Source organism: Neomonachus schauinslandi, chromosome 1 (assembly GCF_002201575.2).
Source record: "Neomonachus schauinslandi chromosome 1, ASM220157v2, whole genome shotgun sequence".
NCBI classification, from domain to species: Eukaryota; Metazoa; Chordata; class Mammalia; order Carnivora; family Phocidae; genus Neomonachus; species Neomonachus schauinslandi.
In genome coordinates this window covers 53017574-53044063 of record NC_058403.1, presented here as the reverse complement: position 1 = coordinate 53044063, position 26490 = coordinate 53017574, and the positions used below count along the sequence as shown (strand labels likewise).

The 26490-nt window shown below is 37.4% G+C and overlaps 1 protein-coding gene across 2 annotated transcripts in view; it reads right to left on the bottom strand.

The window, feature by feature from the left end:
• Positions 1–26490, bottom strand: part of BBX (BBX high mobility group box domain containing) — a 99064-nt gene that overhangs the window by 57439 nt on the left and 15135 nt on the right. For both annotated transcript variants that reach the window (XM_044914041.1, XM_021692309.2), the window contains exons 3-6: positions 25419–25614; positions 18196–18263; positions 5646–5726; positions 1270–1344 (exon numbers count right to left, since the gene is read on the bottom strand). In XM_044914041.1, coding sequence (XP_044769976.1) covers positions 1270–1344; positions 5646–5726; positions 18196–18263; positions 25419–25614 — 420 coding nt within the window. The remainder of the gene's footprint in view (positions 1–1269; positions 1345–5645; positions 5727–18195; positions 18264–25418; positions 25615–26490) is intronic.

Here is a 26490-nt window from a genome sequence, read left to right as displayed (position 1 = left end):
CCACCAACTGGAGGAAAGCAAGGAAATATTGAAATGATTTCCTCAGGCTGGAAATAACAGTCTGCTTATCGTAATGACAGATTATAATAAATTCTTAATTTATTCAGATTCATCAAGCAAATTGTCTTCATAAATGGTAGTATTATATGGCATTTTTGTTACCAGTTTTCTAGACTAGCCCTCAACAACTGAAGCAAATACTGTGGCAGAGAAGCCTAACAGCTATGCAGGCCAATTGGTGGCGTAACATCACAGTGGTTGACCCAAGTGTCCCGAGAAGAAGCAGTATTTCTTTTTTTAATATAAAAGCTGAAAGTAACTTTTCCTCATTTTCAAAGTAGGATGCTGGGTTTTCTCCTGCCAAAAGGATATCATTTTACATTTCATTTATGCAGCACTTTTTATTCAAATGAATCAAAATGATTCAATACATCAATATTAAACAGAACAGTCCTGCTTGTCATTTTCTCTCAACCCTTCAAAAAACTGCTTAGTTTATGATATGTACTTTTGGTTGGAATTACTAAAAAAGGAAAAAGGGGAAAGACCCTAGAGCAGACACCATCTGATTTTCATGACCTGTATACACTTTATTATTTGTCTTACAATGCTCATTAGAAACGAGCAGCATAGGGTTGAGGCCAGGGATTTTGTGGCAAAATCAAGCATATCATATGTGCCTCTCCACACCAACTAAGTAAGCACTCTCTAGTGTGTGCTCTCTCTCTGGATGACAAACCAAAGAAATCTGAGACCCTGCAAGAGCTGACCTGATCTAAGCCTGGGATTAAACACTAATAAAAATGCTGGCTAAAGCTATATCACATCGAAAGCTAAGTACTGATGATTTAACAGGTTGTATTCACCACTGCATCCACTGTGAGTTATTCATAAATCACAGCATCTAATTTCACTATTGGAAACATTTAATAAATTGGAATCCTATGGATGTGGACAGCAGTTTTTTCTAAGCTTTTAAAATAAATTAAAAACAAGGTAAAATGAAACAAATGAATTACTGGAAAGTGTCTACTCTAAATGAACTCCTTAATGAATGCTTATAAATGAATACAAAATATGTAGCTTCTCTGACTATGATTATAGCAAAGGCAGCAAAAAGCATTAAGTATTCCCTTACGTGCATTATGTTCGTAACGGCAAGAGGCATGCCTAAAGTTCACTATATGTTATTAAAACTCCGTTCTGAGCTCAGTAAGTTTCTCAGCCCAATAAGCATTTAAAAAAAAAAAAAAAAAAAAGAGGCAATACCTCTGCAAACTGAAACAAGGCTGATGCTTGACACTGTTTTGAAGGAGTATCAGGGTGGGACGAACTTGAAGATATCTGAAAGGAAACAAGTAATTTTTAACGCACAAGGACATTTTCCCATATCAGACTAATAGATTCTGCCATATATTTCCACTGTAGACACTGATAAAGATTAAGACATGAATCATCACCCTTAATGCCTTTTAGAAGAACAGTATAAATGATAAAGGAAGACAAAGGCCATGTTTCTAAAAACAGATGATTGGAAGAACAAAGGACCAAGTTTTGCTCATCTGCCATGTCTCTTGTAGGGTATCAGGTATGCTGCAAACAGTCGTTGAGGAGACTTGAGATGAACTGCTTTATTTTAATATATTTTTAAAAATATTATTAAAAGCTGGAAGCTGCAAGAAAAGCCAGTCGCTCTCTCTTCCCTACATCACTCCCCCCAAGCTGTTCTCTGCTTAGAGGCAGCTGGGAAGCAGTGCTGGAGAAGCATATGGATGTATGGCTCAGGGTATCTGGGATTGCATCTTAGCTGACTGCTCACGAGCTACATGACCTTGGGCAGCTCAGCTATCTTTCTCAGACTTATTTTTCCCAACTATAAATTGATGATAATGATGAAGAGAATAATCCCCATTTTACAGGATTACGATGAAAAGAAAAGCTACAGAATATACTGCTCAGCATAGCACGAGAACTCAATACTCACTGAACAGGAAGAGCATTTCTTTTGTAACACTATGCATGCATACATACACACACTCCCTGTCACTATCACTCTTCAGGCATCTGACCGTGGATAGAGGATTCTGCCTTACCACACCTGGTTCAACTAGGAGGCCTTTCGTTTCCACTTGGTAATTACGGTAGCCTCATTAAAAGTTTGCTCTGATGGCCCCATAGAAGTACTTTCCAAAGATCTTTTGAGAACAAGGTCAGTTATTAATTTTGGTTCCCAAGTGAACAAGACTTCTATACAGCTACAAAATAGGGTGAGAGTGAGTCACAAGAGCAAAAACCCTGGGTATTATGAATTCAGCCCATTCCCAGTCCCATAAAAGTATTCTCCTTCAAGTAACTGTGCTCACCAACTCCATCAAAGGGTACTTACTAAGCACAGATGCACCTTAATCATAACTCTTCAAACAGAGAAGTCATTTTTTTCATCTTAATTAAATTAAGCTGGTTAGAAAAACCATGGAGGCAGCTGTTGATACAGTATCAAAGTAATGTTTAGGGATGAGAAAGAATTAGTAAAGAGACTGATGGAATTACTGACTTTACTCACTGCTGAAGCCATTAAGAAAATTTTAATGCCACTATAATTAGACATATAAGCATCTTTATAGAATAAATACCAGTAAAAAGAAAAAAGATCCAGATCCTATTTTACAAAGAGACCATTGTGAATGAATAAAATTTAACCAAGTATTTTAAGGACATTTGAAGGTAAAATTATACTCTTTTTGGTTAAACCATGAAACCTATCATTTCAAATGAGCACCATGTGCAAGTGTGACAGATTGCAAATATGAATCCACGAGGATTTTCCTGAGGTCCTGGGTAGGTCTTACTTCAGACAGCATTTTTCATTCCTATGCACCCTCAATAAAAGTTGAAGAAAATAGCGGGTTTATATAAGGGAAATTAATTGCCTAACCTATATTTCTTTGAGGATTAAGACAATGGATGAAATGAAGAGAACCACTACCATCAACAATCTAGATTTTTGAAAAGCATTTCACAAGCTTCTAAACAAAAGGATTTACTTATAAATTAATACTGGGATAGGGACCTCATCAAGATAAAAAGCTTCTGCACAGCAAAAGAAACAGTCAACAAAACCAAAAGACAACCGACAGAATGGGAGAAGATATTTGCAAATGACGTATCAGATAAAGGGCTAGTATCCAAAATCTATAAAGAACTTCTTAAACTCAACACCCAAAGAACAAATGATCCAGTCAAGAAATGGGCAGAAGACATGAACAGACATTTTTCCAAAGAAGACATCCAAATGGCCAACAGACACATGAAAAAGTGCTCAACATCGCTCGGCATCAGGGAAATCCAAATCAAAACCTCAATGAGATACCACCTCACACCAGTCAGAATGGCTAAAATTAACAAGTCAGGGAACGACAGATGTTGGCGGGGATGCGGAGAAAGGGGAACCCTCCTACACTGTTGGTGGGAATGCAAGCTGGTGCAGCCACTCTGGAAAACAGTATGGAGGTTCCTCAAAAAGTTGAAAATAGAGCTACCATACGATCCAGCAATTGCACTACTGGGTATTTACCCCAAAGATACAAATGTAGGGATCCGAAGGGGTATGTGCACCCCAATGTTTATCGCAGCAATGTCCACAATAGCCAAACTACAGAAAGAGCCAAAATGTCCATCGACAGATGAATGGATAAAGAAGGTGTGGTATATATAAATACAATGGAATATTATGCAGCCATCAAAAGGAATGAAATCTTGCCATTTGAAATGACATGGATGGAACTGGAGGGTATTATGCTGAGCGAAATAAGTCAATCAGAGAAAGACATGTATCATATGACCTCACTGATATGAGAAATTCTTAATCTCAGGAAACAAACTGAGGGTTCCTGGAGTGGTGGGGGGTGGGAAGGATGGGGTGGCTGGGTGATGGACACTGGGGAGGGTATGTGCTATGGTGAGCGCTGTGAATTGTGCAAGACTGTTGAATCACAGATCTGTACCTCTGAAACAAATAATACATTATATGTTAAAAAAAAGAAGATAGCAGCAGGAGAAGAATGAAGGGGGGGAAATTGGAGGGGGAGATGAACCATGAGAGACGGTGGACTCTGAAAAACAAACTGAGGGTTCTAGAGGGGTGGGGGGTGGGAGGATAGGTTAACCTGGTGATGGGTATTAAAGAAGGCACATTCTGCATGGAGCACTGGTTGTTATAGACAAACAATGAATCATGGAACACTACATCAAAAACTAATGATGTAGTATATGGTGATTAACATAATAATAAAAAATAAAAAAAGAAAGAAATGATTAAGTAAAAAAAATAAAATAAAAATAAATTAATACTGGGATAAAGAGATAGTCAATCACATGAATAGGGAGCTCCTGAAGAAATATCAGATTAGGGATAGGGACCCTTTATATAAAAGCAACAGAGTTAGGGATCTCTTTGGAATCTTAGGTGTCCTATAGAACCCACAAAAATACACATATGCCAATACACCCAAAATTTCACATGAAATTTTAGGGTTTTCATTAGATCTTTAGAGGTTCAGGGACCACTGGGTCAAGCATGTCTGCTTTCAAAGTTGGGACCAACATTATTTCACGTGTCTACAACTATTGTTTAAAAACTGAGTGCAGAGTGAATCCTCTGTGACATTAAATTCTTAAGGAAACAATATACAAAACAATTGTAATTCACAGCATATCTCACACAGTCAGAAAGGAAAGTGATAGATAACGAATATGTGAGCAAATATGTATTCTAATATTCTGGTGATATCAGCAAGGCATTTATATATAATAAACAATGTCTGAAAAGGAATGGCCTCTGCCTTTGTGAATAGTAGTTTTGCCAATGAAATGTTGAGAACCACCAGGAAAGGGTACTGGAGAGGAAAATAATCTGAAACTAAAAATATGCTCTTTGTGCAAAATCTAACACAAGGGCAAATGTAAGGAAGGATGACAGTGTGAGAGAAGGTCTAGTAAAAGACAATTCAAGTGATCAAGTAAAGACCACTTGGGTTAAGGTTTAAGAAAATTAATGATGGCTCCATATTGAGTTCTAGGGTAAATGAAGATATCTTGGGAAGCAGTCTTAACCTTATGGACTTCATATTAAGGATAATATGCTTTCCTACATCATCTCTGAAGCAATGTTAGAAACATATTGAGTCAAACAGGTCTGACACAAGACATAAGACTTTGAAAAATGCCAAATGCATGCTAACATTTCAATTAAGAGCAAAGTGTACTTTAAAAAAAAAGGAATGCACAGCCAACAACCATGAGTTGATTCTACCTTCTGATTTAACACTGATAAATTAATAGCTAATAAATGACTAAGTTCTAACAATAATTTTATCCGCAATTTTACTATCCATAAACAAAAATTAGTGGTGCAGTTTAAATGTAGTAATACTTACTATGACTTAGTAACAAGCTTCTATACACATAAAGTTATTCCTTAATTAGGAGACTCTGGAGTTCCAAAATACCTTTTCCAAAATTTAATTCTCTTTTCCCATCTATGTTAAGTGAGCTAAGGAGAGTTCTTCATTGCTTTAACTTACTGCCATCAGTCTAAATTTAAGCTCACATTATACTCTCATTAAGTATGAACTGTAATACATTACCTCAGCAAACTGAAATAATGGGGACTTCTGACGTAATTCAGGGGATTCTGAAACATCCTGCCTACAAGTGCCAGAGGATATCTGAAACAAAAAAGATGGTATGAGGCATCATAGGGATAGTTTCTGGAAGACAACAGATGACAAATGCCACCTCAAATATTCCTATTTGAGGAGAGAATAGTTTTCATTCCCCCAACTGAGGCAACCTATGACAAAACAGCAGTTATAGTCTGCAAAGCTTTATACAAAGTGCCATCCAACAAATAATGCAATAAAAAGCAGGAGATGGACAAGACAATGCATTTTAGAAAAGTTAATATACAATGAAGAGAAATTTCTACAACAATGCCCATCTGATCTCTTGGCTTTCTGCCACCAATTCCAAAAAATATCTACTTCTTTCGCGTTCTATGTTTCCCCAATGTTTTATATCACCTAACTACATGAAAACACAAATGGGATTTGATAATATAAACCATTTGGGAAAATAAAACTGAAGTCAAATTCTTGTTTTCTAGGTGTTCATGTGTTTATACACAAACCTTAATCATAGAGAAGTTAGTATTTACCTAAGAATAATTTCTTTTATAATATATATTTTCTCTTGCACTATTCACTACATTGGGTAAACATTTAGTGCTCTATAATCTTCATTTGCGATCTTTATTACTAACAACAGTTATAGAAATGCCACTGGATTTTTTAAAAAATTTTGTTATTAATCAAGTACTCTTGTCAGGACACACACTTCCTTCTTTTACCTCATTGCTGTTTCTGACCTATTTCTGCATTTGGGTGACATAATCACTTAGGAAGCCAAATGTAATTCAAAAGTCTTGAGAGTCACAGAATGTTGAGAGAACGATATTGTTATTCCTCAGAGCTGACCCTTTTTACAGATGAAGGAACTTAGGACCAGAAAAGTAAACAACACCTCCCCTCCCCAACATTCAATAATTCCCTTATTTTTACTTATCACCACAAGACATAAACATTTGTTTATCATCCATCTTCTTCCTGGGGCTCTGTTTAATAAAGAATGCTCAACATTGCCCGCTCACAATGTCAACAAGCATTTTTTAAATAAACTAAAAAAAAGTTTGACATGTCTTTTAAATCCTAAATCAGTGTGTCCTCTCAGCCCCCTTCCTAAATGACAAGGTTTGGAAGTCTTAGGGAAAAAGTTATCTTTTACTATAGAGGAAAAACAAGTTAAAAATTGTTTTAAATAAGCATGTTTCTGACGGGGACGCCTGGGTGGCTCAGTCGGTTAAGTGTCTGCCTTCGGCTCAAGTCATGATCCCAGGGTCCTGGGGTCGAGCCCCGCATTGGGCTCCTTGCTCAGTGGGGAGCCTGATTCTCCCTCTGCCTGCCGCTCCCCCCTGCTTGTGCTCTCTGTCAAATAAACAAACAAAATCTTAAAAAAAAAAATTTTCTGACAATAAAAAAATCAAAGTTCACTGTTGCATCTGAAAAAAAAAAAAAAACACCAAAATACAGAAGAAAAATCATCTACAGTGCTATCTGCAAAAGCACCGCTAATACTCATAAATATTCTCCCAGTTGTGTACAATAACTTCATCAAAAATGAGATACTGTAGTAAGTTAAAGAATGCTTTTTTTAAACAATACATAATTTTTCCTGCGTTAGTAAACCTTTTCCAATGTAATTTTAAGAGCTTCATATGATTATGTTAGGTGGTTGAATCCTATAGAAACAGCTTTCACCCAGATTATGTTCCTAAAAATGGAGTTTCTCACTGAACCTCTTCATTAGACACTGAAGATGTGTTTCTCTAACATTGTCATAGGTCATTGGGCAGGAACCAGTGTTTGAAATTTTAATTGTCACCTTTGTATTTGAAAGAGTAATGGCCACCTTCTTCCAGTGATGAACTCCAGAGAAGGTGCAGAAGCTTTCATTCATTTGCCACCTGTGGTATGGCCGCCAAAGACTGGCTTCCTGTCACTTGACTATTTGACAAATTGTATGCCAAATGGCCCAATGGTGTTTTTATTTGCTTCCCAAGAATTTGAAGCCAAGGAGACACAAAATGCCCTAAAAAGAAGGCCAGTGCATTCTGAAATTACTAGCCACAAAGAATTCCTTCATTGAAAGGACTACTTGAACAAAATATAGCTTTGTTTAGGAATGATGAGGAAAAATCAATACTATCTTGGTTTGTAAAGAAATCCTTTATGTGTAGCTCCTAGGTATCTTGGTAAATAATAAAAATTTTATTTAAAAACAAGCCTAGGATTAAATTAAAATTATGAAGTGTTTTAAAATGTAATAATATAGGTTGCACATGTGACATAATCTACGAAAGATATTTGGAATCAAATATATTTAGGGTAACTACACTGCATAAAGTCTATATAACATGTATCCTTACTTCAGATGGATGTTTCATGATACACGAGAAAGTTACCAGTTATGAGGAAATTAGTTACCCTATGACTTAGAGTTCATATGAACTATAAGAAGAAAAGTCAACTTTCTCTTCAAGTGCTGTTTATAGATTATTTGGCCATAACTACACAAGTCACAAAATTTTAAAGTTAAATGAGACCCTCTGCAAATCATTATAATGGATGGTCATAAATAAAACTTTCTATTTGAATAGATAATTCAAATGTAAGTAATTATCAAGGCAACTGTAATCCTCCACACGTTGTATTAATTGGGCTACGAAATCAAAGAAGTCTATATACGCATGTTTGTGCTCACCATGCACCCAATACGTAGTAGATGTACAATGAGTATCTGTTGACTGACTTGATTCTGTGTGTGTATGGATACAAAGAATCTCAATGACCTGGCCAGGAATCAGACGAGAAAGACTGACCAATGGTTAAAATAGCAGTAACAGAATCACTAAGGCTATGCATCTTACTCGAAGACGTCTGGCAAAATCCAGTTACTCTTTACTCATTAAATTTAAGGCATTTGTTACTCTTAACTTTAAAGCACTGTGGATTTAGCATATATTTTCAGTGTACTGTAAGGGAAACAGCACAAAATTAGGAGCCAGGAGAACTGGGTTCCTACTAGCTATGTGGTTACCTGCCTCTCTGGTCCACAGCAGAATCAGAAGCCGCAAATGAGAAGGGGCCCTGAGCAGGGATAATAGGAAGAGGGCTGCAAAAGAAACAGTAACAGCAGCAAAAGCAGGGAGAACACAGAAAAACTGTAAAGAACAGACACAAATGTTTTATAAAGCACTGCGGTCTATCTAAAAGAAATTAGAGTAAAGAGTCTCAAAGTGTCTCCTGAAGGCTTCAGTTCATTGCAGTAATTAATATTCATAACTATGGTTCTAAGTTGTCAAGATAAGGATAATTATAAAATATAGCCTTTTTAAAAGGCAGAAATGCGTGTGATACATGCTAGGCATATTTCCATCAAAAATCTCAAAATGTAAATATGGCTCAATGACATGGAAAATGTATGTATGTAGAAATTCATTTTTGTGTGCTTGACAAATAAGGCATCCGATGCAGAGGTGGACATTTGTGCATGTACTGATAAATATACACATTTGGTAAAGAAATCTGGGATTATATCCACAATAAAGTTAGAGAGTATTTTGCACACAAGGCTCCTATTTAAGTATTAGTCAGAGGGTCCCAGACCTTATTACCTTGCTATTTGTATTTAAAGTATTCCAAATTACTTACTACATGGGACATGCTTTTTATGGATAAATATCAATTCCTCAAATCTCCATTCCTATGCTGGGCCAGCTTACTTTCTAAACAGAATATACAAGAGTCGAAGATACCACTTCATTAATTAAGAGGAAAGAAAATATACCAAATAAGCAGAGGTTAAATAAAGGGAGGAAAAAAAAAAACCCCAAAGCTGTTCCTAGAGTCTCTGAAATAATCCATAAAGCCACTAGGTGTAGCTATCTGCCCAAGAAACAAACAGCTAAAGGGATTTTTAAATGCAAAGTTTTGTTAATGTCCCTTAAATCCAATCTTCCCTTTGATTTAGCTATAATTCTCAATAACCAAGAAAGAGGAATTATTAGCATAATTAAGAATTACAACAAAGTAGTATCTTTTCCCACAAGCACACCTGACATCGTGCAAACACAAGATAACAGAAACGTGATCCAGCCTCCTGATATAAAACAAGATCACACCAGTTAGATGCACTAGAAGTGCTTTGGAAAGCTAGGTAGTAGCACCAGCCTGTTCCTACCTCACAAGGCGCAAGACTACAGCCCCACACAGCTGGATTCTGATAAACACACGGTCAACAAAAAGGGTAAGTGCACTGGTTTTATCTGAACTACACATTTCTGCCCTTGCTATTTCAAACATTTGTTGATACTCAGCTCCTTCAACAAATATTCAATAAAAACCCACCATGCGCCAGCCACAAACACTGCTCACTGCTTTTAAGAAGCTTACACTCCACTTGTATGCATTATGTGCTGGGGAATAAAATGATAACTAAGGGACTGTGTCTGGCCCTCACGTGGCTTGCAATCCGAGTCAGGGGACAGCTACACAGTTAGGATGTAAGTGCACGGTGGCAGAACACAGCGGCAGGGGAAGGCCTCTGAGAACAGAGAGGCAGCCTTCACTCCTTCTGGGATAGGTAGAAGTTGTTAAGACAGTGACATCTGAGATATACCTAGGAGAAGACACCAGAATTGTGGAAATGATGTGGCAGCAGCAGGTGGAAAAGTATGGAAGCAGGTGCCCTGTGTTCTTGAGAAACAATGACTTTCTCAGTGCGGATGAAGAGTAGAAGCCGGGGAGTGTAGTGGGAGATGAATCGAACTGAGAGAAATTTGAATTCTCTGTTACAAAGTTTGAAAAATCAGGCTGAAGGCAATGGGGAGCCAGCCAAGGTTTTCACTCAGAGGAGTGGCATGATGAGAGATATGTAGTTTGATAATTCTGTCAGTGGAGTGCAGGATGACCTTGGCTGGGAAATGACTGGAGGCAGGAGACCAATTAGAAGGTTAAAAAAATAAACCAGCTGAGATGTGGGGCCCCAATTAAATCAGAGATGGTATTGCCCAGGCCCCAGTAATTGCCTGGAAGGATGTCAGGGCTGGGGAAAGGGTCTGGACAAGGCCAGGGTTTCTAAGGTCCGTTAAAGACTTCCACTGAAAGGGTTTGGGGATTGGGTTGGGGGGAGCACGGGACGGTTGTCTTCCATGGGAGGAGAGAGTTTGGGAGTAGAGGATTCCGTTTTAGAGTTCAAGTGTAAAGATCCCTCGTGATGCCAAGGGCCAGTGAACTGATTCTCACTCTCGTTCAGCCTGACCCAGTCTTCCCTACAATTGGCGGCTTTTGCCAAGTATTCTTCTATAACAGAGTACCTGAGTGATCACTTAATTTGCATTTAACAGGAGATGTTAAATGAAGCTCTGAAATGGGCTTGTGCTTAAACACAGGTGAATTAAATGGAAGCATATTACATCTAAGTTAGTCCTTCAAAATGTTTTTGAGGATTAAAATAAAGCCACCCTTAATTAAACCTAAATTAGGTTAGAGAGAACCTGAGTACGGAAGCACGACACGTGGCTAGCTGACACCAGGACTGAGGCACAGCTGAGAAGAGTACTGGACTACGCTGGGGAGCATAACCAAATAACACCGCATAGAATCGCACGCTCCCCAAAACGAGAGTACACAGCACCTGGCTGAAAGGAGCGGGAAGTCCGGACCCCAGGGCTACCGGGGTTAACTCCTGCTCGCCGTGAGTGAAGCTCTCCTATCATTCTAAGCCATGTGGCAGAGCACTAGTATGGAAGTCCAGAAGGGACTCCAGGCCGCGTCTACAAGTAACTGCCACAGCAGCTGAGACAAAGCACAGCCCCCTTCTGCCTCTGGTTCCTCGTGTGCCACTCTGCCTTCTTCACTGGGCAATATGGAGACAGAACGCAACAGGGTATAAAACAGGCTCTCAGCAACAGCACGGCAGCAACCAGCACCCTTCTCGTCTATCCTCTCGTTCTCCAGCCTCCTCTTATCCCGGCTCACGTGTGGCCCACCTTCCCCGCCGCCCCTCCCAACTATCTCTGGGAGACTGAGAAGCCCCGGCAAGGCCATCACCGTCTGGAGCAGTGTGGCCTGGGAACTCAGCAAGGATAGATGCCTGTCAGTCAAGCTGCGTAAAAGGACCGGATTCTCTGAGCCCCACGCTGCTGACACGTGGACGAGGCTGGGCGGGACAACAGCTCCCATGAAAATGGGCAGTCAACAGTGACTTCACCCAGAAAGGGAGAAAGCTCAAAAAGCCCATTTGCTATTTAATGTAAAATGTCAATATAGTATATTTCCTCATGAGATATGTTTAGAAGTTAAAACTGTGAGAAAGGAATGAAAGCTTTGAAGGGACAGGGGTAAGAGTTGGGGGGTGGAATTCAGTGCATTTAAGCACAGTGAAATAGATTAGTAGCCTAAGAAAGGCACATTTCAAACTGGCTCAAATGTACCAACAGGTGAGAAAATAATTTTCCCTAGTTCACTGATGTCAGAAATTATAATAAAGACACGTAAAAACTTTCAATTTTATCAAAATCTGTATGTTTTAAACTTTAAACTCAGTGTTTAAAATATGGACATAACCTTTCATTCATTTAACAAATACACTGGATCCTCGAACAACACAAGGGTTGGGAGAGCCAACGGTAACCAACAATCCATCTGTGACTTTGGACTCCACAAAACCTTAATTATTAATAGCCTACTGCTGCCCGGGAGCCTGACCGATAATGTAAATCCTGGCACTAGGTAGGACTTTCTCACACCTTGGAGAGCCTATGTAACCTCTTTAGCCTAGAGAGATTATCCCCCTTTATGAAATGGGGATAATAATAAATAATAATAATAAACCAACCTCAAAGGGCTTGTTGGAGGATGAAATGAGATAATCCATGGAAGTGCTTAGCAGAGTGCCTGGTCCAGAAAGCATTCACGAAAACGGCCCTGTAAAGGTCCAGCACAGGACGCCATGGGAGAGGGGAGAAGTGGCTGGAGTTGCAGTCAGGTGGGGACTGAACCACAAAGGCCCCTTGATACCGCAGGGAGACTGAAGCTAGTTCTCATGGGTTCAAACCCCAGTTCTGCACTTTGAGCTGCACAACTTAGAGCAGGTTATTTAGCCCTTCTCTGCTTCCACTTCCTCACTTAATGGTTTAATATTTACTTCTTTTTTTTTTTTATTTACTTGTGAAGCAAGGACTCACAGGGCTGTTGTGGAGATCAAGAGTTACTCTTAGGTAATGCATTTCAGAACAGTAGGGGGAATGAAGTTCAGTAACTACTCTACAAGCAAGTGAGAAGCCTTGCAGTTTAACTCCTATTTTGTTCCTCATCTCAAGTTGCTTAAGGTCTTCTGGATGAATCAAGACTTGCACATTACATACAATGAGAAAAAAATTTTTTAAAGACTTTTATTACAGAGTTTATAATAAAGAATACAACTAAATATAATCAAGAGCTATAATGCATAATACTGACAGTAAAAGCAATGATCAGAAACAAGAGGAATCAAATTTGGCTCAAGCAATCAGGAAGAGCTCCCTGGAGGAGGTGAGAGACTGAAGTTATAAACATGAAACAAAATATATTTAATATTTTCAAATTTTAATCATATAGAAATTTGGATATATGAACCTTTTTACTTTTGAACAGGCAGATGGTGATCAACAAAATCAATGAAACCTCCTTTGAAGTCAGAAGTATCATGTGAAGAACTTGCTATGTATAAAACCCTACACCTTATTACATCATCAGCTCCACGAGGACCCAGACTTGTGCCTGGGTTTGTTCCCTGATGGGACTGGCATGTAGTAAAGCATTAGATAAATACTTGCCATATGACTGAATATGTGAAAGATGGCACACAGTTCCTACACTGTTCAGTTCTTACATACGACCTGTCTAGTCCCTTAATAACAGAAGTTACTATCATTTGCTAGCATCTTCTCCACTAACTTTCATGCTAACTCGGCTACTCTCCTGAAGTCATACTTCCTACACAGTAATTTCCACCAGGTATTAAAAAGTTGTCTCCTTCTTGAGCACCTAGTGAAAGAGAATAAATTACAACTGCAATTTCCTACCAGTTTTTGATGGACAAGGAGCCACGTGTGTGCGTGTGTGCGTGCACATGCACGTGCTACCAGTAACGTACACGATATCCTGTAGGACTGATGCCTGATAGAACTTAAGCTTTCAAGTTATGTATGAAATGCCTAGAATAGCATGGGGTAATAATACCAGGTACCTGCAAGAATGCTCTTCAGGAGAGTTGAAACTGCCTTACAGGCTTTAATTTATCTTCACAGATGTCCTGGGAGTTAGAGGCAAGTGGGTATTATTGTTCGCTCCATTTTACAGGATGGAAGGCAAGAAAAAAGTGGCTTGACCATGACTTTACTGTTCTATCTGTTGGTTCCAAAAAAAGAACCAGGCATTCTAAAATCACAGACCTAACATCTAATACACTTTCCACACATTTGAAAGTTTGCCTTCCATCACAACTAAATAGATATTGATGCCGTCAAACCTTCTCATCAGCTATGATTACTCTGCCTAACTTATTACATTTTCTATTACTCCCCAAACCACCCCTCCTTCTGTTCTAGTCAGGTCTTTCTGGCACTGACTCAGCCCTAATACTGAGTGTGGTCCTTTCCAATACTGACCGAAGCTGCTCTCTATTTATGTGTCGAGTAACAGGTCTCCTTCATAGTCTCTGAAATGCAGCACTCCCTGACTTTATTTCTTAAATTTTATTTAGCTTTGCATTTTTATTAAAGTAACAAATATAATAGGATAGACAATTTTTAGTCCTGGAGATCATTTCTCCAAACTCTAGATCAAATAATAATTATAAACTTTATTCATTGCCTTTTCATCTTTAGATAATAACTCCCTGATATGAAATGTAAGGGCTTACCTCTCTTTATGTAACTGCCTTCTCTTTCGCTCTTCCCAGAGTCTGATGAAAATGTCATTGTCATGTAGAACAGATTGCCTCTCACCTCCACTGCAGCCCTCTGCAGGCCTATTTTCAGCTGATCCTTATCCTGTATTTTATTGATTAAACAACTTCCATTTGGCTTCTGATTTAAATATCTTTGCTAAAATTTCATATTCATTAGTAACATTCTTTCTGTTTCCTTCACTATTATGGGGTATTTCTTAGTGAGACTTCCATGTTTACATTTCACCAAGTCTCAACAGAGACCAGCTGAGTGTGGCACGTTGAGCCAGGGGCTGGGGGGGGGTGGGGGGGCGGCTCACTCCTTTATGTGTGTCCTGCTAATACATCTATTTTGCTTCCTCATCCATAAATGAATGACAAGCAGTTTAATGCATTTCAATGTACTCTGGATATAAAGGAAATACAGGGCTAACCATTTATGTGAAAAATAAAAGAATCAAACAAACTGTAAATACAAATGTCATCCCCTTTATTCATCAGAGAAAAAGTTAGCACAATTAAAAACTAAGCCTGCCTCCATAACAGTAGCATGTACAAATGTACACTTAATAATGCTGCAAACTTATTATGGCAAAATCAGAGTTAATCAGAAGATTCAGGAAAAAGAGAAAACTCAAACATTTTCTTTGTCATTTTCCCACTGATGCTCAAGAACCTATGATTTCTCTCTAAAGACTCTAAGGGCAAGTCAGGTAGATCCAGGAAATATTACAGGACAAAGAAGCTTTTAATCTGGAATTTTATTACTTTAGATATTACAAGATATTCAGATATATTATTTACTATTCTGAATATTTATTATTTACAGCAAGCCTCTATGCCTTCTAGAATTATTTTTTAAAAACAACTATTACCTATATTAAAATTTCTACATTTAAAAATATAGACTTTTGAGGATTTTTTCCTATGTAGTTAGGTTTCAGGTTAATGAACAAAGGAAAATCTCCTCTCTTTAAGAATAATATTTCAGAATAAGAATTCTGTCATGGCACTTAAAAAAGCCGTTATGATTAGACTTTCTCTGTGACAGAATTTTTGTAAAATGTCACTTTATTTGACTGGTCCTAAGTAATAGTATAAACAGATATCACAGTAATTGTTCCAAATGTCAGCAGTATGAAATTTCTGTAACTCTCTTTCCTTATCTCATTACCCTGATAATTTTCTTAGGAAAATAGAAGTACATATTTGCTATATTTGTCTTAGGTTCATCATCTGTCTATGTATCTAGGCCCCTAACATTCTATGACCATGTTTACATATTTAGAATGAGACAAGATTTTGCAAAGAAAACAGATGCTAAATGAAGTTTACTGATGATATGTAAAAGAACTCTCAAAATGAACCATATTTAGACAGGTTAATTTTGTACAACACTCACTGTTTTATTGTTTCAGTATCTCAAGATTAGTTACCTAAATATACCTCTGAGATGAGAAGTAGGAAGTAAGAAGAAAGAGATGTATCCTTAGAAGTGGTTCTTCAAGACCTAATTGCTGGCAACTTCCTCCCTAGCATAGATTCCCTTCTCTAAGTAATTTACCTTTATAAACTTCTTTAGCTTGAGTATTCTCAAAACAGTTCCCCTTCCTCAGAAATAAAAAGTTGACCACTGTTGTGGGCACCTGTGTGGCTCAGATGGTTAAGCGTCTGCCTTCGGCTCAGGTCATGATCTCAGGGTCCTGGGATCGAGTCCCGCATCAGGCTCCCTGCTCCTTGGGAGCCTGCTTCTCCCTCTGTTTCTCTCTCTCTCTCTCTCTGTCTATCATGAATAAATAAATAAAATCTTTAAAAAAAAAAAAGTTGACCACTGTTTAAATTACGCAGGTCAAAAACCTGCTGTTCTTAAAAGGGAGAACTTCTCCCTGAAAAGAACCTGGGAGGCAAACTTTAAGCAAAAAGGGGGGAAAAAGGCAGTCCTTTCTTTGACTATCTGTGAGTTCTATAGATGTTTATTTACATGTGTTCCAAGAAGTTAGAAAGAATGGTAACAGAAGTTGGGAAGAAAACACCATTATAATATAATCTGTTAGAAAAGATGATGTTGACTTTCACAATATAGTACATTCTTGGAAATCGTGAGTCACACTGTTGAAAGGTCAAGTGTGCATTATTATTCCAACATCCACCTTTTGGAACATGCTTGCGATACTCTATACCTAAGTGAGAGTCAGTCTGATTGCTATTAGGTAGCCATGTGTTAGAAAGCGAAATGATTTCCGAGAATTCTATTGTGTTAGGAAACAAAAACATGCTGAATAATGAGTATGCAAAGGTATAAAGTGACATGTTTATTTTTTTCAGCTTAAGATTAGTACAATGTAAATAACTGCCAGTACACCCGTTTACACATTCTTTTGCTACCCTAAACTGAATGGAGTCAAAATAATTATGTTAAATTGAATATATAGTCAACTACTATGGATCCCAAATGTAAACTATACATAATAATGGCCTTTGTGAAGGGGGTCTGGGTGGCTCAGTCCTTAAGCGTCTGCCTTTGGCTCAGGTCATGATCCCAGGGTTCTGGGATCGAGTCCCGCATCGGGCTCCCTGCTCTGCAGGAAGCCTGCTTCTCCCTCTCCCACTCTCCCTGCTTGTGTTCCCTCTCTCGCTGTCTCTCTCTCTGTCAAATAAATAAATAAAATCTTTTTAAAAAAATAATGGTCTTTGTGATATAAATATCTTACATGGTATCTTCTAAAATCACTATTTGAATAGGAGTCAACTGTACTCTGTAAGGCATACTCATAACTTTAAAAAAAGTAAAATATATATATATATCTTCAGTAGAATTGAGCTGACTGCTATTTGACCATAAATAGTGACTCTGGTTGGGACTGAGAAGTCTCCATCTCAGGTACCTGAGTGTGGTAAAATAACATGACCTGCAGGTTAATTTGTCTGGCCTTTGTTAAATGAGACTGGAAAAGAGAGAAATTCCACAAATGCAAACTATGCATGGTTAACTGCTATGACCTGCCCATCAAAACCATACCTAAAATATTTTGTAAAAGCAGCCCAGTAACTACAAGGAAATAAGAGATCATAAAACCAAGGTCATGAGGGCCTGGGTCCTCTTAAATTTTCCATTTTAAAGAATAAAACAATCTTGGAAAGCCACGTTTCAAAAACAGCAGTTTGGATTTATTCAGGTACCAGAGAAACTGACAGTTAAACTCTCATCTTTTCACGAGCAAGTCTACAAGAGAACATCACAAAAGCAGGGTATGTTATGAATAGAGGGAATGAATCATAGGACCCACGCTACAGACCCATGACACAATCGTGGCAAATGCTAATTATCTGTACATTCCATTTCTTTCTCTTAGGTTCACAAAGCTCAAAAAATCTGCTCCTAACTTCTTAATTTGCATCCTATTGGGTTTATTTATACCACTTCTGTTATACTCAAGGCACAACACAAAGCTCATATAGATCTTGACCAAAAAAAAAAAAAAAGATAAAGTTTGCTCATGAGCTATAAACAGTGAAACTACAGAACTAAGAGCGTGAAAAGAATACAAATGTCTGTGTTTTCAAGCCCCAGCGCGAGGACCAGCTTACCTCTGGTGTGCCAAGAGCATGTTCTCCAGCTAAAAGCAGCATGCTCAGGCCTCCCATTTGAGTAGGATCTGAAAGTCAAAAACAAATAAATGATCAATTTACAAGCATGAAGTACGTATAATCCACACAGAGTCAAAAAGGAAGACTTGTTAACAAAGACTCGAAATCCAACAGAACCATATATAACTTGTTATAGAAAACTTTCAAAACTCTTCATACAGCAATAATCCAGCATATATGTAAGTACTCCTACTTTTATGAGCCTTTTAAATCCCCCTATTGTCCCACCATTTCAACATAACCCTTTCTTCAATACCACAGCTGTTTATAATATGAATTATCTCCTAATGTGATGTGTCTTGCCTTAATGAATGGCAAGTTTCAATGGATTTGCTTATGCTTGATGTCTAAGAAGTTTGAGATTCTTATTCTCAAATTATTATTTCTACTATGGAAAACTAGGACGGATAAAAAGTACCAGGCTATATGAGAAACGAGAGAACAGAGAGAAATTTATAAATGAGTCTTCCAAAATCTAGAGGGCTTTGTTCAAATAATCTTTCTCGAAAACTTTCACAAACAAATTTAAATTAGACAATGATGTATTTTTGATATTTTAAATCTTAGGGGTATAGTCAGGTGCTTCCTCAAAATACTTTTTGGATTTAAAATGAATCCTTTTTATATTACTGAAGGCCTTTGTTTTCATTCCTTCAATAATCAACAGAAACAAAAAGACAAAATAAAAACAGCAAAGCAGTAGATCTACAACCCAGGGTTATGACTAAACAAGTATTAAAGAAAATAAGAAACCTATATCCCTTAAGGTTGGGGACTCAGTGCTTGTCCTCATGCACACAGGTCCAATATAAATGCATTTTTAATTTTAGGAATCTCTCCTCAATTGAAAGTGAGAATCAGGCATACTGCTGCCTGAAGACATGGAGGGGTTTCCCTCTTTTTTGTTTAAAGATAGGAACTTAAGTATATCTTTGGAAACGATCTGTCTTAACTCATGAAGCCACTCTGATCACATCTTATACACAAATTTTTTTTAAAAATTGAAAGAAGAATCTGAAGTTATTAAAAAAGAAAGAATGAAGGGGCGCCTGGGTGGCTCAGTTGGTTAAGCAACTGCCTTCGGCTCAGGTCATGATCCCAGGGTCCTGGGTTCGAGCCCTGCATCGGGCTCCCTGCTCAGTGGGAAGCCTGCTTCTCCCTCTCCCCCACTCCCACTCCCCCTGCTTGTGTTCCTTCTCTGGCTGTCTCTCTCTCTCTCTCTGTCAATTAAATAAATAAATAAAATCTTAGGAAGGAAGGAAGGAAGGAAAGGTTATTAGAGGGGAACAGAGGTCACCCAATGATCAGGTGGTCAAGAAACAGCTCCATGTTAGAAAGTAGCCCCACAGGAAGACGCCACATATGGAATACATGGGAACTCTGGTTGTTGTGATGAAACAAGGCTCTTTGTTGTTGTCTTAAAAATTTCGTCTTTAATTAAATGTGAAGTTTAAGAACTACTGTGTTTGGTAAAATAGACATTTTAATCTATTTAAAATTAAAATGAGGGGGAAATGAATTTAGCATAAAGTAAAATTTTAATTTGGTTCTCTGGGTAGCTAAATACTTTTGCAGCTGTCATTCAGAGATCAGGAGGACTGGATGGTTGCCTTCTAAGAGAAATAAAAAATGTGTTAGTTCAAATTTTAAAGTAAAATAGGAACATGCTTACATGACCATCTATTTGTTATATACCAATGTGACTTTGCCAGAAGTTTGCTATATAGATAGTAAAACATAGACCAAAAAGTTACCATCATCCTTTACATTAATTTATATTTATACAATGTTATCTAGAAACATCAAAAATATGCACATAGCCTGCTTTGCTTTCTCTTTACCAAGAGGACCTGTACTAAATTCTGCACAGCTTTCTCTTCTTGGAAATCATATATTTAGCTGCTTTGGGATTATTCAAAATAGCAAAATGTCATGTGACCAGGACTACTGGAAAAACAATAGATTCCATGTTGAGGAAAAGCTTACACTGTCCTCTCAAGGCCCTATGAGGATCCCCTAGATTCAAACAGCTAAGCACCATGTTTTAACTAAAGGCAAATCCATTTGCCTTCATTGAGCTGCAAGAGGCAGAACTGGAAATTTTAGAACAATGCTATCCACTATACACTAGCTTAACAAAGACCTGACCGTGGATTACTGACATCTGTCACAGAGCATCACGTAATGACACAAACTCAAGAAGGTGTTTTCCTTCTTTATTTCACTTTAAAGAACATTGTTTTTGTAAAGCTGACCTGTAAGTATCTTGGTTGATGTCTAGGTCTCATATTTTTGATTTGTAGGTACAAAAGGTAAATTAATAAACTGTCAAATATGGTGCTAAAAACAAACATCTTTCATAGCTCTCAAAGCTTTCATAGCTTTATCCACAATTATGATTGGTTTGTGAAGAGCTATTGTATGAAAAACACCTACTGATATTTAGAACTGGGAGAAAAAGGCCTGGAAGACAAATGGTAATCAAAGGAATTCAGTTGGTAGCCCATCATCCATATACTCTTTTATGGCCCCGATGATAAAATGTTTTATTATAAAACACTTCAACTGATACAATTTGGGAAGTCCAGAGAGCTCACCAACACTGCTAGCAAGCAAGGTGAAACGAAAATTGTACAATGACAGCTAAACAAGGACAGAGTTCTGTTTTGATTCTTCTGGGATATGTAGGAGCATCACTGGGGGGGGGGGGGGGCTTTACCTAGAATTCTACCATAGACTCCTACACAGCAATCACCTGAAGACTGTGTTTCCTCAGAATGCTGCCATTATGTTAGACTGCATTTCTTAGCGTTTATATATGACAACACCACATACTTTGTTACGCTATAAACTACACACTGAATTAACTGAGTTCTGTTTTTAACTTTTTGAGGATCCTCCATACTGTGTTCCCTTAGTGGCTATACCAATTTACAAGCAACAGGGCTCCCTTTTCTCCACATCCCCACCACTTGTTATTGCTTGTCTTTCTGATGTTCATTCTAATAGACATGAGGCAGTATCTCATTGTGGTTTTAATTTGCGTTTTCCTAATGACTAGTAATGTTGGGCATCTTTTCGTGTACCTGGTTGGTCTTTTGTACGTCTTTGGAGAAATGTCTATGCAGCGTCTCTGCCCACTTTTTACTTGGGTATTTTTTGGTTTTACCATTGAGTGGTAGGAGTTCCTTATAGATTTTGGATATTAACTTCTCAGAAATGTGGTTAGAACTATTTTTTAGCGTTCTGTAGGTTGTCTTTACACTTTGTTGATGCTTGTTTTTGCTATATAGAAGCTTTGTAATATAGTCTCTAACTTGTTCACTTTTTATTTTGTTGCTTGTGCTTTAGATGTCGTATCAAAAAAAAACCATTACCAAGACGTATGCCAAGGAGCTTTACTCCTATGTTTTCTTCTAGGATTTTCATGGTCTCAGGTTTCACATTTAAGTCTTTAATCCACTTCATGTTAATTTTTTATGGTTTAAGATATGGGTCCATTTTCATTTTTTTACATGTGAATATCCAATTACTGCAGCACCATTTATTGGAAAGATGATTTTTTTTCCATTTGGTATTCTTGGCTTCCTTATCAAATACTGGTTAACTGTGTATGTTTGGGATTATTTATGGGCTCTCGATTCTGTTCCATTGGGCTGTCTATCTGTTTTTTATGCCAGTACCATATTGTCTTAATGACTCTGGCTTTATAGTATAGCTTAAAATCAGAAAGTATGAGGCCACCTGCTTTGTTCTTTCTCAGGATTTCCTTGGCTATTCAGGGTCTTTTGTGGTTCCATATAAATTTAGGAGTGTTTTTTCTGCTTCTGTAAAAAACGCCATTGGAATCTTGATAGGGATGGCATTCAATCTATAGATGGCTTTTGGTAGTATTGTTTTGAACACAGGATACCTTTCCATTTATTTGTGTCTTCTTTAATTTCTTTCATCAGTGTCTTGTAGTTTTCAAAGATATTTTACCTCCTTAGTTAAATTTATTTCTAAGTATCTTTATTGTTTCGATGCTATTGTAAATGGGATCGATTTAGTTTTTTCAGAAAATCTGTTGTTAGTGTATAGAAATGCTACAGATTTTTCTATGTTAATCTTGTATCCTGCAACTTTACTGAATTCATTGATTAGATCCAATAGTTTTTTGGTTAAGTCTGTAGGATTTTCCAAATATAATGTCATGTCATCTGCACACAGATAATGTTACTTCTTTTTCAGTTCTGATTTTTTTCTTTTATTTCTTTTTCTTGCCTATTGCTCTAGCTAGGACTTACAGTATCATGCCTGAATAAGAGTGGTAAGAGTGGACACCCTTGTCTTATTCCTGATATTAAGAGGAAAAGCTTTCAGCCTTTCACCATTAGGTATGATGTTAGCTGTGGGCTTGTTATATATGGCCTTTATTATGTTGAGGTATGTTTCTTCTGTGCCTAATTTGTTAAGAGTGTTTATCATGAATGGATATTGGATTTTGTCAAATGCTTTTTCTGTATCTATTGAGAGGATCATATGATTCTTTTTATTCAATTAATGTGATGTATCACAGTGATTTATGTTGAACCATCCCTGAATCTCCAGGATAAATCCCATTTGATCATGGTGAATGATCCTTTTAATGTGCTGTTGAATTTAGTCTGCTAGTATTTTATTGAGAATTTTTGAATCTATATTCATCAGGGATATTGGCTTATAGTTTTCTTTTTGGTTTTGATATCAGAATAATGCTGGCCTTGTAAAATGAGTTTGGGAGTGTTCCCTCTTCTCTGATATTTCTGGAAGACTTTGAGAAGAACTAGTGTTAATTCTTCTTTAAATGTTTGGTAAAATTTACCAGTTAAGCCATCTGGTCCTAGGCTTTTCTTCTGATTACCTTCTGATTACTAATTCAATTTCCTTACTCATAATTGGTCTATTAAGATTTTCTATTTCTTACTGATCTGGTGTTGCTAAGTCACATGTTTCTAAGAATTTCTCCTAGGTTGTCCAGTTTGTTCGCATACAGTTGTTCACAGTGTCTTATGATCCTTTGTATTTTTCTGGTATCAGCTGTAATATCTTTTTCATTTATAATTTTGTTGATTTGGGTCCTTCATCTTTTTTCGGCGATTAGTCTGGCTAAAGCTTTGTTGATTTTGTTTATCTTCTCAAAGAACCAACTCTTAGTTTGGTTATAACTTTTTCTCTTGTTTTTCTATTCTCTACTTCATTTATTTCTGATCGAATCTTTATTATTTCCCTTCTGCTAACTGGAGCTCTGTTCTTTTTCTAGTTCCTTAAGGCATGGAGTTAGGTTGTTTCTTTGGGATCTTTCTTGCTTCTAAATGTAGGCATTTGTTGCTATGAACTTCCCTCTTAGAACTGCTTTTGCTGTATCCCACAAATTCTGGTATATTATGTTTCCATTTTCTTTTCTCAAGAAATTTTTATTTCCCCTTTAATTTCTTTTTGATCCATTGGTTGTTCTATAGAGTGCTGTTTAATTTTTATGTGTTTTTTAATTTTTCAGTTTTCCTCTTATTTTTAATTTCTAGTTTCATGCCATTGTGGTCAGAAGATCATTGGTATGATTTTAGTCTTCTTGCTAAGACTTGTTTTGTGGCCTAAACATATGGTCTGTCCTAGAAAATATTCCATGTGTGCATTGAAACAACTTGTGAACATTGATGGATGAATGGATAAAGACGACGTAATTATATATACATATATACACACACACACACACAGTGAGATACTATTCAGCCATAAGAAATGAAGAAATCCTACCATTTGTGACAAAATGGATGTACCCTGAAGGCATTATGCTAAGTGAAATAAGTCAGAGAAAGACAAATGCTATATGATCTTACTTATATGTGGAATCTTTAAGAGAAAAAAAGAAAAAAAAAAACAGAGAAAGAAATCAGACTTGTGATTATCAGAGGCAGAGAGAGAGCGTGGAGGAAGAACTGGAGGAAAGGTGGTCACAAACTTCTACTTACAGGATAAATAAGTACCAGGGACGTAATGTACAACGTAATGCCTATACCTGACACTGGTGTATAACAAACAGGAAAGTTGTTAAGAGAGTTAATTCTAAGAATTCTCATCACAAGGAGAAAATTTTTTTCCTTTTTTCCCCTTTCTTTTCTTTTTATTGTATCTATATGAGACAGCTGACCCTGTTGTAATCATTTCACAATAAATATGTGTAAATCAAACCATCAGTCTTTATGTCTTAAACTTACACAACAATATAGGTCAATTATTTCTCAATAAAACTGCATTTAAAAACAAAAAAAAGTATTATCACAATATTGCTCAACCTCCTTTCCCAGGCTCTCCATACTGCAAATGGTTCAGTGCTCTCATTCTGAAGAAAATTTGTTTATAATAATGAAATAGGAACCATTTAGCTCAACACCAACTTCACAGCTTCCACCCTGCCCAATCTCCCAATTTCATCCTGGAAAATTTCCCTCTTGATTACTGCACTGCAATAGCCAGGAAGACAGAGCCATTTGCAGAATGAATAGAAGTACTTTCTTTCACGGTAATAAATGCTTTAGCATTCCTTACCACCCAGAGAGTATTAAAGGTCCCATAACAAATGGGACCGTCTGGAAGTTTTAATTTGCCTGGCTCATACAGGAATGGGGGTGTGGGGGCAGGATGGGAACTCCTTCTAAGAAACAGCTGTCAGATCCATCTCAGATTTGTGACTGAACTGTTCATATTCTTGCCCTAGATGTTTCAAATCCCTCAGATGATCAACATAATTACAGCTTTTTAAGTACCCACAATAACTAAGATACTTATTGGGACAGCTTAATAATGTGTATGTATGGGTAAGCTACTTTGTTGCATCATAAAATTCCCTGTCTGCCTTTCCATAATGTCAATGTCAGAAATTCCCATATATATACAATGACTCTACTACTTGGTCCACACTGCCTTTAATTATACATACACATTCTATGTATGTCGTGTTCCAAAGCTTTCAGATATGCTATATCTTTGCATTGCTTCACACTGGTTATAAATTTTGCTTCTCTTTCTCTTCTCTCTATGTATATATTACATATATATATATATATATATATTTCATTAAAAATACTACCTAAATGTATTGCCTTGTCCTTAAAAAGAATCACTGAAATAATGTCTAAACTCACCAGCCATTCCAAAGTTTAGTTGAGGCATTTCTTCAGTCTTTGCTTTCTTGGGGCTTGGCAAATCTCTTGAAGAGTCAGATGGGAAGGCCCATAGTTTCTTTCGTGGGTTGACAGTGGGTGTTGGGGATTTCACAGGCTTATTTGTGGTAGGACACCATTTGTAGCCAGGATTTGCTTTCATAAATGCATCTTTATACTATAAATAAAGGATAACAGATTTTAATTAATATACAGACTGAAAAAGTTCTAATAGCCTTCATATCTCACCCCCCCCACCATTAATTAATGAATGAAAAAATACTTTCAATAACTTCTGTGGCTTTACTTATAGAAGAATGATAATCTCAGCTCAGGGCTTTAGAGATAGGACGTGGATTTAACTACGAGAAAGTTCATTTGTGGAAGATGGGTCCAGAGGCAACACATTTGTATCTTTTGACCCATATCTTTTTTTAAGTATCCAAAAAGATGTCTTACCATGGTAGAGGGAGTTATTTGTAAGGGAAAGAGCAAGGGCTTTGAAGACAGAAAGAGCAGAAATCAAACCCTAGCACCTCCACTTAGGGCTAGAGTGACCAAAGATAGAGAATATAACCTCTCTGGGCCTCACCCTTAGTTTCCATAAACCAAGAACAATACCACCCATACGTAGGGTTACTGTAAACTGCGGTGCATTATTTGGCACCCAGTTTAAAGTGGGTATCAGGTGCACATTACAAACTGTGAGTCACTACCAGAGCCAGTAACCAGATTCTGCTCACTGCTTAATTTGGTAAGTACGCCAAAAATATAATCTGTGCTTTGATGTACTGGTAAGGCAAATGCAGGCAAACTTAAAGCAACATAACCAGTTTTGGGATAAATAAGCTAAGATCAGAGTGATGAGAAGGGCAACAAGAGTAGAACTCTTCAGCTGAGGATGCTGGACCATGTGGAGGAAAGAGCACACGTGTACCTCAGAGATCCTGTCGGTTCACTTCCAGACCACCGCAATAAAGTGAGTGTCACCATAAAGCCAGTCAGATGGGTTTTTTGGTTTCCCAGTGTATATAAATGTTACGTTTACATTATA